Source organism: Sander vitreus, chromosome 16 (assembly GCF_031162955.1).
Source record: "Sander vitreus isolate 19-12246 chromosome 16, sanVit1, whole genome shotgun sequence".
In the NCBI taxonomy this organism is placed as follows: Eukaryota; Metazoa; Chordata; class Actinopteri; order Perciformes; family Percidae; genus Sander; species Sander vitreus.
The window spans coordinates 30,942,771-30,961,582 of NC_135870.1; the positions used below are offsets into that span (position 1 = coordinate 30,942,771).

The 18,812-nt window shown below is 42.9% G+C and overlaps 1 protein-coding gene across 5 annotated transcripts; it reads right to left on the bottom strand.

Annotated features, from left to right (window-relative positions):
* Positions 1–1,663: 1,663 nt before the first annotated feature.
* On the bottom strand, positions 1,664–18,356 carry mvb12ba (multivesicular body subunit 12Ba). 5 transcript variants are annotated; one of them, XM_078271159.1, is made up of 10 exons: positions 18,035–18,356; positions 14,228–14,345; positions 13,428–13,535; positions 13,219–13,315; positions 12,609–12,738; positions 11,738–11,881; positions 11,197–11,291; positions 9,100–9,155; positions 6,645–6,704; positions 1,664–4,471 (listed from the first exon to the last, which is right to left on the bottom strand). In XM_078271159.1, the coding sequence occupies exons 2-10, from the start codon at positions 14,336–14,338 to the stop codon at positions 4,385–4,387; spliced, it is 888 nt and encodes a 295-aa protein (XP_078127285.1). In that variant the 5' UTR covers positions 14,339–14,345; positions 18,035–18,356; the 3' UTR covers positions 1,664–4,384. The 5 variants fall into 5 exon arrangements, with proteins under 5 accessions (XP_078127285.1, XP_078127284.1, XP_078127288.1 ...); XM_078271158.1 differs by having other exon boundaries at positions 18,018–18,354; XM_078271162.1 differs by lacking the exon at positions 18,035–18,356 and adding an exon at positions 17,912–17,974.
* Positions 18,357–18,812: the final 456 nt, after the last annotated feature.

Consider the following 18,812-nt stretch of genomic DNA (forward strand, 5'->3'; position numbering starts at 1 on the left):
TGACGCCAGGAGAACTATGGAGCTGAATGCATTCCCACCAATGAGACATGTCACCATGCAGAGAGGACGGTCATGTGACCGTGATGCTGGAAGACAACAAGCAGGGGAGCATGTATCCAAGGCCTTGTGTACTCACTGCAGGGATGTCCCCGGGACATTCAGAACACCATATCCAGATTTAAAGGGGTCTGTGTCCAGTCCAAACACTGCATTAAAGAATAACATTCAAATCATTCACCAGCGACTTGTCTTTCCAAAGTCCAACCAACAGACCTGACTGTTTTCAGTGGGACTATTCCTTTAATAATGGACATTTGAATTCTTTCTCTAAGTCTGATAATTTGCAGACGTATTAAACTACTCACATGACTGGAATATTCGTCACTGATCCTTACTGTGTGCACTTCACATGACAAATAAAAACCAAATGTACATTGAGTTTTTCCACTTTCCACTTTTTCCACGTTTTGCAGCTCCAGATGTCTGCTGTTTGCTCCGCTCTATAAAGCTCCAGCGGTGGCAGTGACAGGAGAAGACATGTTTGCTGGAGAGCTAATTGACTCAGTAAACCATTCAAACACACACACACACACACATGAAACACTGCAGGAGAAGTGAGCCACCAACAGTGTGTACACATGCAAAGCCATGAAAGACAACCACCAAGACGCTCTGAGGCTTGGAAGTTTTAATAGAACACAGAGAAGTATCAAAGTGGACTCCAGGCTGCACTCTTCATTCTTTACACCACAAGACAAGTTTGCTTTTATAAAACCCTTTCAAGCAGTGTAATTTGTCGAGAGGTTGATCCCGCTGGGAGACTGATTGTGCTCAGATCTCAGTATCCTGTGTGACAACGTGACATCTCTGCCTGGAGGTGGTGCTAGAGTCCAGCTCACAGCATTAGTGCTCCTGGAGGTTGATGTCAATATTCCCATTAGAAAGTGTTTCTGTCATTATAACTGGTCCCTTCATTCATTCCTAATGTGTGTTCCTAATACAGCCCCCCCCAGTGTATCCCAAGCCTGGTTGCCCACCGGGCCTAAGTTGCCCCCCACCTGGCCTAAGTGGGAATTATTTTTTTATATATTTTTAAGATGTTTTTTAAACTACAGTTACAGTGGGGCGGCTCGGCTGGAAACTTAGACGTAGTCATATTTTCAAATCTTCAGGCAGCCTATGAAATATGTCTTATAGTTTTTATAAATTCTCAATTTAGTGATTATCAGAAACTATTGGGCTCTACATTAACGCTGCCATCAGTCTGGGACTGGCTCCAGCTGGGCCCTCTTCAAAAAAAGACACTTGCCACCGGGTTTGACCCCTTTTCTGGGGGAAACCTGAAATGTATGACACTATTTATTACATAAAACTGCATATTGTTAACTTTTTCCTACTTTTTGAACTGTCAGTAACTAACCATTTATCCATTTCTTTCAGCTAACTGTACTTCCCACGAGCCGCCCCACTGGAACTGTAGCTTAAAAAACGTCTTAAAAATACATTACAAAATAATTCTTAATTAAATAACCCTGATGTTACTATAGTATAGTCATTTTTTTTATCTTCATCAGTTAACACTTCACAACATCCAATCTGGACAGCCTTGAAATGGAGTGACATCACCATTCTTTGCCAAATAAATGCAACTTTAAGTCAATACTTCAGTTCATCAACGTTTAATAAAACTTCCTTATAATACTAATTCAACTGATGCCGTTTTGTTCATTTTTTTGTAAATAAAACCTATTTATGGGATCCATAAGCTAGAAAAGAATCACTGACCTATTGAAACGTTACACCTCATGTCACCATGCAGAGTAACAGACATATCAAAGCAGGCTTGCTATTGGTTGTTAATGCAGACAGTACACACAGCTTCACATGGACATGTCAGCTGACAGCCGTTAGCACAACATGGTCACAATACTGACATGACTAATAAATTAGACAAACAAAAAGTATAAAATAAGGAGTTAGTCCATGCATTAATGACTTGGTATTATTGCAGACACACATGGAACAAATGGAGTGAAAAGGCTAAATAAAACAGCTCAACACAATACTGCATCCACACAGTCCATGAAGGCCTGCTGGGGATGGGAAGGGGTGTGTCCTCTTGTCCGCTTAACAGCTAAATCAACACGAAAAGCAGCAGTGAGTATGAATGATACATGGAGGACGGTTTGAGATTAAAACATCTGAAAAAGAAATATTAATTACACACAATGTGTAAAACACAGAGCTGAGGCCCTGGACAGTATTTAAGAATTGGCATACATGTTTGCCCTTAAGTAGTCTGGATCAAGGACAGGTCATTCCCTGCCAGAGAGAGGAATGTCCTTCCCATTCCTCTCTCTGGGTAGTTCTGTTCTCAAACTCGGTTCTCTTCGGGAAACAACAGCACACTTCGTGCTAGCAAGTTACACACTGAAAATGTCAAGTTTTGGTTCTTTTCGTTTTCTTTCTCCTATCCCAGAATGCATCTGTGGCGTAGCCAGACCTTACTCCACAATGCTGTGGCGATAGAGCTGGAACATCATCACAGAAATGTCAAATATACAGTATGTGGGAGGTCTGACGACTTGAATGTGTAAAATACCAGCTGTTGATATTGGTATTGGTGTGAATCATCCTGTACTGCTGGGCTCTGACGGATCAAATCAAAGACTGGATCACAGGAATTGCCCTGATACAATCCCTTCAAAGTAAAACTTAAACTTTACAAGACACCATTTAGTTCACAGATTTTCCACCAATGAGGAGCCGGTTCCTGAAACAAATCATAAGTCATTTGATACATTTCCAATGCTGAAGGCATGGTTGTTGCCCACGGCGACTCCTCCGAGTTGCTCCATCCAATAAAGTTTGGCAGTGCTTGTGTTGCTGGTTAACACACACTGTGGTTAAAAGTCAGCCTGGCTCAGAGTTCATTAGAACTGTACTTGGTCAAAAATGCTAATTAAAAAGATCCAACTTGTAAAACAGATTCAAGGTAAAGGAAAAGGGAAGCTGAAATAAAGAGCTGCCATTGTTACAGAGGATACATGTGCACTGGAGGCTCAACACTTTTCACGTTCCCAATGTGCTCAAGGAAGAAAAGCACCTTTCAGTTTGTTAAGCAGTTTGTAACTTGAAAAGTAAGTTGAAATAGTGAAGACAGTTGTGATGATGCAAAGAAACCAGGGCTGGGTATCAAAGCTCAAACCTTTCTGTGGTACCAGCTGATCAACCACTGTTGGCAAGGATGCTCATTTACAAAGAAATGCTCTTTGGGTTACTGTATTTCATTTGACATTTCTGTTTTCACCAACACAATTCCTCAATGACTCAAGATGATTCTAAAGGCAGTGGTAGTTTTCTGAATGGTTCAACGTGATTACAACGATATACCTGTCTGTAGTAGATGCTCTACGTGGATAGTAAACTGGAGACTGGATCCAGTTGCAGCAGCTAGAGTAATAGCAGCCAGACAGAATTCACAGAACCGTGGTTCCATACGTAACTCTCTGCAGCTGTGTCCCAGTGTGTCGCTGGGCTTCACCTACTGGAAGCCTTTTATGAACATGTGACGGAGGAGGGTTTCAGATCAAACAATACAAATGTTTATATTCATAGTAAGGTATTGTTGTGGTGTTGGTACCAAACTCAAGTGTTGATCATTAACATGGAACCGTGATACCCAGCCCTAAACAACTGGCCGACATGATCACAGGAACACAACAGTGGTACAGTATGTGTGAGGAACATCTGTGGCAAACAGGAAGCACACTGACACAATCCCAAACACAGAGTGCACTCACAGCCACACCGCTATATTACAGTAACATCTAGAGAACAATGACATCATTCCCCATCAAGATATAAGATATGCAGTACAAGCTTAAAAACTAAATCCCATAACATAACATTTCCTTTTGTATTTCCAACACATGAGCTGGGAGGATAGGCCATGTGGTGCCAGGCCTGGCCAATCACAGAGCAGCAGCTGGGCCAGGAACAAGGAAGCATGATGGCGTGCTGGTCAGAGTGGCCTCCATCATGCTTCATCTTCAGGCTGGCAACAACACTTCACCATAGTTCAGGGGAAATCAATCTGATGAGTGAGAGTCCTTTCACTTTTCCTTGAACAAGAAAGGACTGTTTTGTCCAACAATGGGTCATTCCATCTCATTTAAAAAAGCCAGCTCATCCATGTTGGACATAGTGGTTTCACCCAGAATCCCTCAGGGTTCTGCTTCGGTCTGCTCTCAGTGGTTTCACTTTCCTTTACAATTTAACAGCACAACTAACACATAGAGACCATGACATATTTGCTGTTGTAGTTTCCTCCTCTCAGGGTGCTCAGTAGTGGTGTACAGGTCTCTCCTGCGGGCCGGCGTCCTCAGGCCTCAGAGCTCAGGGAGGTCCTGGTTGGACTGGGAGGGAGGCGGGCCGCTGCACTGTGCTCCGTGCGGAAACTGTAATCATACTGACAGAGGACAGCCACACACCAGTCCTTTGTTATGTGCATCTCATCAAATCATCTGCAAAACATCTGGGATTCACAAGATGCACTCAGCCTCAGGACCAGACTGGCCTCTGGTGGACACAGGGTGTCAGCACCGGGACATGTGCTCCGACCATAAAAGGCCAACCCCAGATCTCACATCATCTGCTCTTAGAGATGCCACTGCTTCCCACACGCTCATCAAGTTAAAGGATCATTGCTGTGTATTACAAGCTGGTTCTTTATAGCAATATTGCTATGGGCAGCACAAGATATCGTTTTTTATTGTCATCGCAATATCAAGCGTCGCAATAAACACACAAGACAATCAGAGATTTTGTAATCGTTGAAAGAAAATATCAGTAGAAAACTGCCCTTTAAAATGTAAAGTCATTCTTTTTTAGTGCTGCCTTTAATATTCAATTCAATGTTCAATTTGTTTAGGGCTGTCCCAAACCATTATTTTTTAAACGATTAATCTAGCGATTCTTTTTCCGATTAGTCGACTAATATAACGATACATTTTTCGATTAATCTAACAATTAATTTTTCAATAAGCGATTACTTTCCCATTGCTCAATTCTTAACAATTTACACAACTAATTTCAATAAGGTTCAAGCCTCTATTTATTAAAAGAGTTTAACACTGCACAGTAGTGTAACCTGAAGCCAGATGTAGACAACTAAATAAAGTCACTTTCAGGAGGAATACAAAAATAAAACTTAAAGTAAACAGAGCAGGTGCAGAAAGAGTAGCCTGTATTAGCTTTTTCTAACAGTAGTAGGTCAAATAATGAATACGCTCTTCTCCCTTTAATCTTACAGTAAAAAAGTGCAATTTTAGCAACATATGAAATCAGATGTATCAAATAAATCCAACAAGTTGCAGAGTGTCTAATATCTGTGTGTCTGTAATGGACTGGGTCACTCATGATGATGGTAAACCAAAAACATAACACTGCTGACTGACAGCGTTTGATGATGCTTATTGTTTAGTCATAGCGGGGCATTAAAACGAATCCACGGACTAACGTACCGTTGGGCTACTACTGAGAACACGTTCCCTGTCACTATGTTGATCATCACACACGTCTACAGTGCACCTTGTGTCCGAGCCCGGCCCGGCCCATTAACTGGAATTATGAGCCCGAGCCCGAGCCCGAGCCCGATTTAAATCCGACAATTTTTTTAATACGTGGGCCGTTATGACTGACGTTATAAAGGACTTGTGAGATATCTGAAACGATCTGGCCTGGAAGACGGTGCTACAGGTGGAGGAGACACGATGTAGCTCAGTTTACCTCCCAGTCAGGTCAGGACATCCACCCAGAGCTACTGGAGGAGCTGGAGAGGCAGAGCTTTCTCCCCACCCAATTATGCTAATAAAGTTATGATTAAAAAAACACAAATACTTGATGAAGGGCCCGGCCTGGCCCGAGGATAGTGGCGGGACATATGGGCCCTAACCGGCCCGTGGGTCAAGTTCGGGCTCGGGCCGAGAATCTAAACTCTACTTGGGAGGGAAAGGGACAAAAAGGTGAGCAGAACTTATGGGGTGTTGCTGCTGTTATCCTGACTCAGGGATCATTCTACAAAGTCTACAGACCAGCACGTTGTTGTTGTTGGCATTAAGAGTCAAATACCCCCACACTTCAGAAGACCGTGTGCGAGCCTTTTTCTCAAGGTGTTGTTGAACTTGCGAGATATCCATACTTGAGCTGTTGCTGGAGACAGCCAGGTATTTATTGATTTCTACACGTGACGCTAATTATTTGTGTCGACACATTTACGTAATCGTCCCAGCCCTAGATGTGTTCAATAAAAGAATGTTGGAAATTATTTCCTGTCATTTGTTTTAAACTCACCAAGCAGTTACTTGTATTTTAGCAGAATACTGAAATATTATCTGTTATAATATCTGTTTATTTATCACAAGTAATATCGTTATCACGATATTCAACAACGTTGCAGCATATGTCCCTCACATTGTGCAGCCCTAATATTGCTACAACAAAGTCCAATGAAGTAATGGACAAAGCTATGAAAATTAAATTAATTTGCAATAAATTGGAAATCTCCTACATGTTATATTACATAATGTTATAATATTAGCAGAACTACAGCAACTCCAACTTAATTCCATCTGTCTACTCACCTCTTTCTCGATCTCAGCCAATGACTTGATAGTAATGCCCATCAGATCCACCTGCTGCAGCTGGACATGGACAGCACAGACACTTTGTTAGGGCTGACTCACACTTGGCCCAGTTAAACCGAGAGGTGGGCCAGGACACGGTCTGGTTGGACTCGGCACGGTACGCATCAGTGTGATCATAATCTATATCAACGACGTTTCAGTTCCGCAGGATGTCCGTCCCCTTCCTCTGTCTCTATGTTGGCGTTCTAACCTCCGGTGGATTTGTGAGGACTATGGTTAACTGCTCCTCAGATCTCTGCAGGGTAAATCCAGACAGCTAGCTAGACTATCTGTCCAATCTGAGTTTTCTGTTGCACGACTAAAACTACTTTTGAACGTCCACATGTTCCACCAAAACAAGTTCCTTCCTGAGACTATTTAGCAGAGGCACCGTGGCTCCGTCTGGAGCTTAGCACCACCCAAGACGACTGTGATTGGTTTAAAGAAATGTCAATAAACCAGAACATGTTTTTCTCCCATCCCAGAATGCTGTGTGGACTAGCCAGACCTTCCTCTGTAGCGCTGTGGAGGAAGGTCTGGCAATGTGAGACTAGCGTGATCCGAGCTCTGAATAAGCAATAAAGCCGCTAGGCATGCGAGAGGGCCGTGTGTCGCCGCGCCCCGAACAACTACACAAAGTTACATAGATGGGGGGGAAATCATGCTCGGTTCAACTAGCAACTGGGTCAAGTGTGAGTACGGCCTCAGTTTAACTTCAGTGACTCTAGTGTTTCCTTTCACCCTCCCACTCTGTTACTGCTATAGATACAGTGGGGCAAAAAAGTATTTAGTCAGCCACCAATTGTGCAAGTTCTCCCACTTAAAAAGATGAGAGAGGCCTGTAATTTTCATCATAGGTACACTTCAACTATGAGAGACAAAATGAGAAAAAAAATCCAGAAAATCACATTGTAGGATTTTTAATGAATTTATTTGCAAATTATGATGGAAAATAAGTATTTGGTCAATAACAAAAGTTCATCTCAATACTTTGTTATATACTCTTTGTTGGCCATGACAGAGGTCAAACGTTTCCTGTAAGTCTTCACAAGGTTTTCACACACTGTTGCTGGTATTTTGGCCCATTCCTCCATGCAGATCTCCTCTAGAGCAGTGATGTTTTGGGGCTGTCGCTGGGCAACACAGACTTTCAGCTCCCTCCAAAGATTTTCTATGGGGTTGAGATCTGGAGACTGGCTAGGCCACTCCAGGACCTTGAAATGCTTTTTAAGAAGCCACTCCTTCGTTGCCCGGGCGGTGTGTTTGGGATCATTGTCATGCTGAAAGACCCAGCCACGTTTCATCTTCAATGCCCTTGCTGATGGAAGGAGGTTTTCACTCAAAATCTCACAATACATGGCCCCATTCATTCTTTCCTTTACACGGATCAGTCGTCCTGGTCCCTTTGCAGAAAAACAGCCCCAAAGCATGATGTTTCCACCCCCATGCTTCACAGTAGGTATGGTGTTCTTTGGATGCAACTCAGCATTCTTTCCCCTCCAAACACGACAAGTTGAGTGTTTACCAAAAAGTTCTATTTTGGTTTCATCTGACCATATGACATTCTCCCAATCCTCTTCTGGATCATCCAGATGCTCTCTAGCAAACTCCAGACGGGCCTGGACATGTACTGGCTTAAGCAGGGGGACACGTCTGGCACTGCAGGATTTGAGTCCCTGGCGGCGTAGTGTGTTACTGATGGTAGCCTTTGTTACTTTGGTCCCAGCTCTCTGCAGGTCATTCACTAGGTCCCCCCGTGTGGTTCTGGGGTTTTTGCTCACCGTTTTTGTGATCATTTTGACCCCACGGGGTGAGATCTTGCGTGGAGCCCCAGATCGAGGGAGATTATTAGTGGTCTTGTATGTCTTCCATTTTCTTATAATTTCTCCCACAGTTGATTTCTTCACACCAAGCTGCTTACCTATTGCAGATTCAGTCTTCCCAGCCTGGTGCAGGTCTACAATTTAGTTTCTGGTGTCCTTTGACAGCTCTTTGGTCTTGGCCATAGTGGAGTTTGGAGTGTGACTGTTTGAGGTTGTGGACAGGTGTCTTTTATACTGATAACAAGTTCAAACAGGTGCCATTAATACAGGTAACAAGTGGAGGACAGAGGAGCCTCTTAAAGAAGAAGTTACAGGTCTGTGAGAGACAGAAATCTTGCTTGTTTGTAGGAGACCAAATACTTATTTTCCCGAGGAATTTGCAAATAAATTCATTAAAAATCCTACAATGTGATTTTCTGGATTTTATTTTCTCATTTTGTCTCTCATAGTTGAAGTGTACCTATGATGAAAATTACAGGCCTCTCTCATCTTTTTAAGTGGGAGAACTTGCACAATTGGTGGCTGACTAAATACTTTTTTGGTGGCTGACCTGCCACCAAAGAGCTAAACATTCAATTCAGGCAACTTACATCAGACGAGGCACAGGCAAACTTGTCAGAGATCATGAAAGGCACTCCATCCATCGCTGAAACAGACAGTTCAGATAAATGGGTCAACAGCAGCAAAGAAGTAACACAAAACATATATGTAATATGACATAAAACGGAAAAAAACAGAAAGTCTCCGTTATCAAGGCTGAAAACTGCATTTTGTGCCATTTGTGCATGGAAATGTCTTTAACGCATAATCGATTATTTTTCAGTTTTCTGCCAGCCAACTAATCGTTGCAGCTCTAGATACCATGTTTTCAAATGTCCCAAATACAGCCAGGGAAAAACAACAAGAGTAAGTGAAGTCCTGGTGTCTGTCATATTCTTCACGATGATTCAATGAATTCAACAATATCATCATGCTATTTTCAACACTTTGATGTTCTGGATTATTCATCACAAGTGTTATAGTCCTATTTCAGTCACTGTGGGTGGGGGGTAATGCCCAGGCCAAACTGGATGTTGTAGTAACGTACACAAGATGGCAGTGGCCACATTTGAAGTACTGTGTGGTATTACAGTGCATTACATTTGTACTCAGAAATCGGATTTTAATAATTTATTGAATTAATCAAATTTGAACATGTCTGTCAGTGGCTTGTTGATCTTTACATTGTTAGTTCATTTCCTATCCTGGCCTGGGACACACATTCATACGGTTTGATAAAGTACTGACTGACTTATCACTGCACTTACAATAACGAGCTGTCCTCAATTTAGGTCATCCTGTACGTCTCATCTCCTTTTTCTCCTGCATCCACCGTGTGTGTTGTTAGTGTGTGTGTCTGTGTGTGTGTGTGTGTGCAAGCATCAGTCGCGGGGGGAACGGAGCAGCCCCCCCGCTGCAGAGAGCCGACAGCCAGGATTGAAACGGCAGCAACTTCAGTGACTTTTAAATCGTTACAGTCTACATGTTTTTGTCTTTCGCTGTACGTTTTGTTGGTTAATGTGAGATGTTCGAGTCACACACGTCTCGTCTTCATCTCACAAACAAGGAAATGATCAACCCGTTCTCACTCCCGCTTGGTCATTGGCTCTCAGAGTGCACGTGGGACTGCTGTGTTTGGTTGAAGTCGCGGGAAACTTCAGGTTATTGGTCAAATTTGCGGAAAAGTTGCGGTGATTGGTAAAAATTGCGAGTCGCACCAAATTTGCGGTGATTGGTTGAATTTGCGTGAATTGGCGACATCGTGAAATCCTGGAGGGACTGATTCCTAGCTCCGGCATCCGAGGGAAATGGAACGCACTATTAGTTCACAAACAAAAGGGGTACCACTTTTAAGTTAGCTAGCACGAGCACAAATAACACTGCTTGTCTGAATGTTCATAATGAAGTGGATCTATAAGTAACATTACATGTTTCATTTCTGCAAACTGGCTTCCATTCACCACCTCTCCATCTAAGTGTGTGTACACATGGGTCAGAGCCTCGTAAATTTAGGCACATTTCCTCCACAACTTTTTTTATAAATCCCAATTTATGCTTACAAAGTGGCGTTTGCCTATTCCAAGCCCTTTTAGTGTGTCCACAGTGTTTATAAATGAATCTCCACTGAGCTTCATTTGTTAAAGAGAAATGTATTAAAGGCAGTTAAGGCTACTAAAAATAATTCTGATATTTTCATGCTACAGTGGAGATAAAAAAAAAGGACTGAACCTGCTGAAAAGACTATAAATATCTACGCCTCCAAAATAGAATGGCAGAAAAAGAGACTCTGATGAGCTGCACTAAGCTCTGAGGCTGGACTTAGGCACAGCAGGCTTTGAGCTGAACGCTAACCCCCACAAGCTAACATACTGTAGCAGGTAATCTTTTGCTAATCAGGAGTAAACACAAAGGCTGATGGGAGCGTCATTAGTTTTGCAGGTATTTGGTCATAAACCAAAGTATTTGACCCATTTTATTGTTGATAAAGTGTTATGGTTCACGGGGCATTTACAGCTCTTCCAGGCAAACTGTACATGTAGTATGAAGATAATGCGAGTCTTCCTTCTGGATGGATCGGCACATTTTTCAAAAAGACATTTGTGATTTGGTGGAGAGAGAGGATGTGGAGAAGAAGACCAAGTGCTGACCTGAGATAGCATACAGGTTGGAGTTCTGGTGCTCGTAGTCTGGCCTGGTAGTGTTCTTCCCTCTGAAGCTGGCTGGGAGGGTCATGGAAATATGTCTTGGGGCAAAAAGAAAAAAGAGACATACAGCATCTAGTTAGTTGAATTGAGACAAACCCCCCTGAATCTATGCATCTGTCTTCTGCTTTCCAGTTGAAAGCATCACCTTTTCCTACTTCACTGACATCTAAATATAGGCCGGTTTCCCTTCCCTTGAGGAAATGATGTTTGAGGACAGTGAACACTGAGACTGACATGTCTCAGCCATGTGTGTAAATGAGGGCTGTCCCAAATACCATTATTGGGGCTTGGGTGAGAAATACTCGGATATATCCAAAGCTTGGATGGAGGGGAAATGCTGGTGAGCCAGGAGCTACGCCACTGGAGGAGTGGAGGGGGCGGAGTTTATGATTTGAACGTCGGTTACCATGGCAACAGTCAAAGCTTTCGGGTCAGTGTAAATGCAGGATACATGTGTACAAACACGTCATTAGAGGGGACTTACTTGAGCATGGGAGCAGCTGGGACCGGCGCCGAGCTGGAGGACGAGGTCACGGTGTGGACGTTGTTGGTGGCTGGTGTGTGCGTGGAGTCCTGGGCCCGAGGGACGGTCCCCATGCGGTACCAGATCCCCATGTTGTTAAGCTCCCTGTTAAACCAGTACATGAACATGCTGAAAAGACTTGAATAATGAATGACAATGATAATAAAAAAGGCTACAGGCTGAACAGAAAGCATGTGTGGACTTTGTCTTTTGCTCCAGCCCCTCAAAATGTGAGTTCCATCCCTCTTTGTAGTCGTGTTGTGTTTCTCTTTGGGGTTGTTTTGGGTCTCTGTGGTCATGTGGCCGGTTTGTGTCTCTTTTTCACATCGTTTTGGACCATTATTATTACCATATCTGTGTCTACAATGTTGGAAAAGCTAGGGCAGATATACTCAAAAAGCTTGCTAAAGAAGTCCATCTACAATCATTAGAACTGAGAAAAGTCTTTTAGTTACATAGGGTTAGGGTAAGTGCCGCCCAAAACGGCTCAGATGCTGCACCTAAACCTTATAATGGCGGGAAAACCCTGACATGTATTTCCAGAGATGCTCCAGGCCCTCCCCTACGGACACAGTGTGTTTTGCAGATATTCCCTGTGCATGCACCTGAAAGAGTGGAAAGGTTCATCTTAATCATCCATGTGGCTCGATATGTGGGAGAAAGTTGAAACTGCAAGAGTGGAACAGTGGTTTCAACTACAGGCCAAACTATTCCAATCCACCTGGATACTAAACTACTGTTGCCTGGTGCTAATGTAGATGATCTTCTATGGACAACTATTTGTCAAGTCTACAACCAAGACTACTGCCCCATCACGTCCCAGGCTGCTCACCCTATAAAGGTGTACTGTGGGGGGGCCTGCTTGGAGCGTCCCAGGATCCGGATGTCACAGATGGCGGCCTCTGTGGAGTCCCGTGGGATAAACTTGATGCAGAGACGCCTCTTCCTGAAGGCCTGCTCCTCTGGGGGACACAGAGACAGACAGGCTGCTCATCAACGATACAACCATGCCAGAGAGGCTCTCTGAAGCCCAACATCCTTGGCATTAAAAGGTTTCATTTGAATCATTTTCAGACAAACAGTGATGCTATATTAGGGCAGACTACCGAATTCAATACTTGTTAGGCACCGACCGAATTGCCTCTGAAGTATCGAGTATGGAAAAATGCATCGCCATTCAATACTCAAGTTCAACACCTAAGGAGTAAATCTCATCAGCGTCAGTGAGCCAATCAGCAAGCAGCATGCTTCTACCAAGATCTAATAATGTCTGTGATTGGCTGTCTGACGTTACACATTACACAGAGACGGCTCACGTAGTAGGAGCTGAAAAATAAATACAAAGATTTGAGTCGTAATGTGTAACTTCTTTTTGTTTAATTAAATTGGTATTGAAAAAAGTATGGTTTAGGAACCGGTATCGAAGTCACTGTATAACTTACGGGTGTCAACAGTCTCCTGGATGGGGATGAACCCCACAGGCAGAGTGTCCTTTATATCGATCAGCTTCATGTCCACAAGAACATTGCCCAAATGGCTCTATAAAAGAAGAAAGAAAAGAAGGTGAATGGGAACAAAGCGGGGACTGAACGGTGCATGTGTGACATAAGACTGTAACATGCATGGCTGGTGGGTGAGGGGAGTTCCTTACATTTTCCTTAGAGAAGACCCTGGTGAAGCACAGGTAGCGCGTCACCTTGGATTTAAAAAGGCCATCTTTCCACAGGTCAGCATCCAGGCCGTCTGTTGTTGCAGAAACCTGGAGGCAAATCAGTTACAATCTGTGGCTGTCACAGGATTCCTTTAACCTGTCAATGACCTTTTCATCAACCTTCCACAGAAAGATTACATTTGATCTTTTTCAACGGGCTAAAATGCCTGATACATGTCATTGCTACAGTAGTTCAGAGTAAAACGTGATCATGACATCCACTGCAGTTGTGAAGGTGACAGTTCAATGTCAGCTGTCTACAATGGGCCCAGTTCTTTCACAGTAGAATGACACAGGAAGATCCTTGTGTAGTGCTACAGCAGCTGCTGTGGGTTTACCTGTGGTAGAGCGGAGAGGCTGGATGGTTTCAGACAGCAGCTAAGTTTACTGGACACATTTCAGGATTTGTGGCAAACTAAGAGTAACACTTAGACCTCATTACATACAGCAGCATGCTGTGTAAAACTGCGGCGGCGGTGGGTGAGAGACTGCATGTAGACAGAGCAGATTGAAATATTGCTTCCTACATGTTTATGTCTGTTGAACACGTAAATATTGATAAAGTATTGGCTTTGTACTCACAAAGGTTTTATTGCACTTACAGTAACGAGTGTTACTGTGGTGGTCACGATAACAGCTATAGGAATTACTTTGACCTATGCCATCTAAATTGAAGATTATTTGGCATGGTCATTTTGTAGTTGTAGTAGTAGCTATCTGTCCTGAGTTGAGTAACTTACCACATCATATCCAGTGGGGGCCCTGTTCCTGGAGGCTACTACTCCCACTCCAGTGATTGGGTCCATGTGCATCTCTGGCAATGCTTCAGAAAGGTCCCGGACCTCAGGCATCTTTGTTCTGCAGCAAAAAGCAACAGAACAAAGTCACTTCTTGGAAAGTGATCGAAGGGTGTGGGTGAAGGGTGGGTTTACCTGAAACCTGCATTACACCGACTGAGAGTATATCCTCTAGGCCAGGGGTCTTCAATGTTTTTTAGGCCAAGGACCCCTTAGCTAAAAGAGAGACGGGTAGGGACCCCCTACTACATATACTGTATAAAATAAAGTTGCATTAAACTGGGCCGTATGGATGAAAATGTATGGCAGTGAATCCTTAAGCTCAACTGTATGGCTACCATAGTAAGCTTGTCTTCAATGTGTAAATAACATTTTCTTTCACAAATAGGCCAATTTATCTTTGCTATTGAAAAGTTCGATTCATGTTAATGTATATTTTCAGACATATAATGTTTGAAAATGTATTTTTGCACTCACTCTGAGGACCCCGTAAGGGGTCATGGACCCCCTGTTGAATATTCTGCTCTAGGCCAGTGGTTCCCAACATGTTTGCCTGGTAGTTTCCTGGCGTCGTTTCATTTCGATAGGCTTCATGCTGTCATTAGCTAGCTCCTCGACACATATGACATATGACCCAACGTTCAAACGTTCCTTTAAGTGAACGGAACACGACGTTTCCTTGGTGTCTAAAATGTTCCAGTGAACTTTTCTGAAGTGAAAACACACCGTGAGAGGGTCAAAGTTTAAGATGAAAACACGGACAACAGCCAAAAACAAGTTGAAGTCTATTTTAATCTCCTCAGTTAGCATGCAGGGGTTTGTCCCGCCATTATAAAGGTTTTTATATATATATATATATATACACACACACACATACATATATAAGCCATTTTAGGCTGAATAAAAACTAACTAAAGGACTTTCCTAAGATCTAATGATTGTAGTCGTCCCCAGTGGACTTCTTTAGCGAGTTTTGTCTTTAAGCTTATTTATTTATTATCTTCTCTAGCTTTTCCAATGTTTTAGACACAGATATGCTGATAGAAAAACGGTCCAAAATGATGTGTGAAATTGCATAAAAACATAACTTTCTTGATTTTAAATCTTCCCCTAAACCCCCCGCCAAATACGGAGTTAAGTCTTCCACAAACTGAGAGGAAACACTGGCATGGTTAGCATAGCTAAGCCTCTGTCCTAAAATAAGTGGGACCATCATTTACTAAGTGAACATCATGCTGTGTTGAAGAAGACTTGAAACTAGCGATTGAGGTAAAAAAAAATCAATGTTCATGTTCAAAAATCAATGTTCATCTGCACTTTCCTATATTGGCCCCAGTGTGTGACTTCACTGAGTCTAAACAGTTTTTAGACTGAAAGGCTAACTATCCAGCCTTGTGTTACATTGCAACATAGCAGCATATTAGTAACAAGCAAGCAGGGTGGGATTTCCACAGAGCGAGAAACCCTCCTGAAGCTGCCAGGACAACAGAGGCCTCCTGCATGGCATCTCCTTGACTACCAGTCATCTGTTCAGGGCTGTGACACAAAGAGCGGAAATAAAAGGCTGACTGACTCAATATTGGTTTGTCTCCGTTGAAAGAACAAACATATAGACAATATACAACAAATAGCCAAAGACATTTATTTTTCAAGGGGTTTTATGGCCCAGAGTTGAGCCTCTCCGGTAGCTCTGGGACCAATCAACAGGATTAGTAAGGTTAGGGCAAATATATTGAATGTTTAAAGGTCTGCCAATCCAATAAAAGGAAATGGATGTACCCCGTCTGAGAGGAAGTGCTGCGTGACTTAGCCGTGGTACAAATGGCAGCAGACAAAACGGAGGGGGAATCTCTCATCTGATGTCATTCTATTGAACCAGGATACATACAGGTTTGTTTTTTTTACCTGCCTTAAGTGACCCACTGACAGGGGTCTGTTCTCTGCTGTCCATGAAAGTGACTGGGAGGAATGAGACTGTTCCCTGCAAACCGTCTTCAAAGACTTCAACAGTAGACAGCACCTTTCAGCCATTGGCTCTGCAACACTTGCTGGCTTTCTCTATCTGTTGAATGTTTTAGTGTCTTGGCATTAAACATAAGTTTCTGCCATGTAAATGTTCCTTAAATGATCTATTCAAACATGACAGGCCAGAACAGATATGGTAAATGGAGTGCAAAGTAACAGTATAACACTTTTCTAACTTAAAAAGACGCTTTGCAATTCTTGCATCTCATTCACACACACACACACTCACACAGCGATGGCAGCGCAGCTGGCCTGCCTGTCCATCGGGAGCAACCCTACCATTAATGGACAGCCCGCTCTACCCCCAGCCAGCCAAAACCATAGAGCTGCAATGCTCGGGCAGTATTTGGTACCTGCTGCGCCAGAGGGTTCGCCCTTTCCTTCTCCCCACAGCTGGAGAACAGCTCTGAGTGAAATAATAAATGATAACCCTCATATTGCAGTTGAATTATTATCTCTGTGGCTTAGGCAATGGTCAGTTTCCTGAAACATTAACATAATGAAAAGGAGCCTGAAAATGAAAACAGGGCAAAGTGACAGATATACTGGCTGGTCCATCCCTTCTGCTGCTGTTACCTGGTAACCTAGTATTAACTCCCAGGGTCCCAGTCACCAAAAACTACTTTCTGTCAATACATGATAATTAAAGAAACGTGATGCAAATGTTGGCATGTTTAATAAAACATGTTTAGGAAAAGTTATTGTGACCAAGTTTACCACTAAAAACAATCTGGTCTGAATGCTTCCCTGTGCTGATTTTTACATGTTGCTTATGAATGCATTAAACATGTTTGGTCTGATCTCCTTTATTCATAATATGGAGGAAATTAAACCTGATTACCATTGTTTGTTCTTTAAGTAGCTGGAAGTATCCGCAGAAAACATATAGCCTGATGCCAGAAGCCGGATCATACATTGGTTACAAAGTATTTACATTTAACTGTGCTTGTTGTTTTGTGAAAGCAGCAACTAATGCAGAAACTCCATTAAAAAATAGTTTGTTTAAAGCCGTCTTGTTTAGTAGAATACACTTTGCTGTATATGACAAATTATTTTGTCTTTATTGAAAAGGCTACTTTTATAATGTACTGCTGCCACTTAAATACAAAGGAGAGGAAAAGCAGCATGAACCATTTAAAACATAATAAACGGATAACGTTAACAGCATCATTGCTTCGTGTGTATAACTAGCTAGCTAGCTAACGTTACAACGAATTCACCATCACTACGCCCCGACCCTCACCATTTGTATCAAGTATCAGTATGTCCTCTTCATACTAGGCCAGGCTGGTTTAACACAAACAGCTAACTAACGTTAACCCAACTGATAATACTAACCACGTCAAAATGATATTAAACATGTGTTTATCTTGTTCTTTTAATACGGACCGTGTTTAAAAGGCAGCGGAGATAGCTTGTTAGCTATGCGACAAGCTAACAAGCTAGTCAGCTAGCGTTAGCCCGCTGGTAGTAACCATACTCAAACGGCCAAAACTGTCTGACGGTAACGTTGGCTCGGGTTTCCCTGGCCTGCTCGGTGGGCGAATGTTATCCGCCAGGCGATTTAAGAGATCACCATACGTATCTGAGTTATTGTAGTACCGTTATGCCCCAGACAATAGCAGATTTACGTGCTATGGTGTCGCTTAAAAGACCCCCGACTCTGCAGTGGCTGCTAATGTTAGCAAACTAACGTTAGCTCAGTTACCTTATCGTTATCGTTACCTAGCGAGGTTAGCGGTCTCCGTGTGTTTTCTTCCTTGTTATCCTCTCTCGTGCCTTTTCCTATGGCCTTTTCACAGCTTTGGGGACATTCGCCTTTTCAAGAAATTGCTATAATCAGCGAACCAATCCAAAACATAAGCTGTTTTGTGTATTTGCATTGTGGTTCTCCAGCTAGCGGGTTTAGGAGGATGCCATCTGTGGAGCTGTTGGGTGGGATTGGGAAGGGAACCGGGGAGTGATCACTGAACCAACTGGAGGAGCCCCCACTCGCGCCCCGGTGCCTACGCATTGGACACCGATGTAAACACTTCTTCTCTTAGTTAAAGGCGGATGATGATAATGAGGCAGTCAGTATATTGCGTTTTTGGGCGCTTACTCTCAAATTCACGATAAACATGCCTGTGGGTGAAGAGGCTGCCTCCAACCTCCTACTTTCATTTCTCCAGACAAAATACTGCAGGAGAATATCAAGCATAAACATTCACTTTTCTTTTAGGTGTACAAGGCTAGTTAACCAACTAGACAGAACCTGCATCATGTCTGGTCTCATGGGCCCTGAGTTACATTCTAGTTTGAAGGCATTTTGTTTGAGTATTGTGCTTACATGGTGCATCTAATTATAAAGCATGGAATCTGGGATCTTGGAGTAGGCCTAATACTAACCCAAAAAGGTTGAAGCACTGTTACATCTAACTCTAAATGTGTGTGTGTGTGTGTGTGTGTGTGTGTGTGTGTGTGTGTGTGTGTGTGTGTGTGTGTCCCACATGCACATATCGAG

Bases quoted from the DNA above. Each gene is read 5' to 3' on its own strand.
- mvb12ba (XM_078271159.1), bottom strand. From the start codon at position 14,338: ATGCCTGAGGTCCGGGACCTTTCTGAAGCATTGCCAGAGATGCACATG. The intron at 13,536-14,227 runs GTAAGTTACTCA...ATTTGCCTCCAG, and splicing joins CCCCCACTGGATATGATGTG to GTTTCTGCAACAACAGACGG. The intron at 12,739-13,218 runs GTAAGTTATACA...TGTGTCCCCCAG, and splicing joins CCAGGAGACTGTTGACACCC to AGGAGCAGGCCTTCAGGAAG.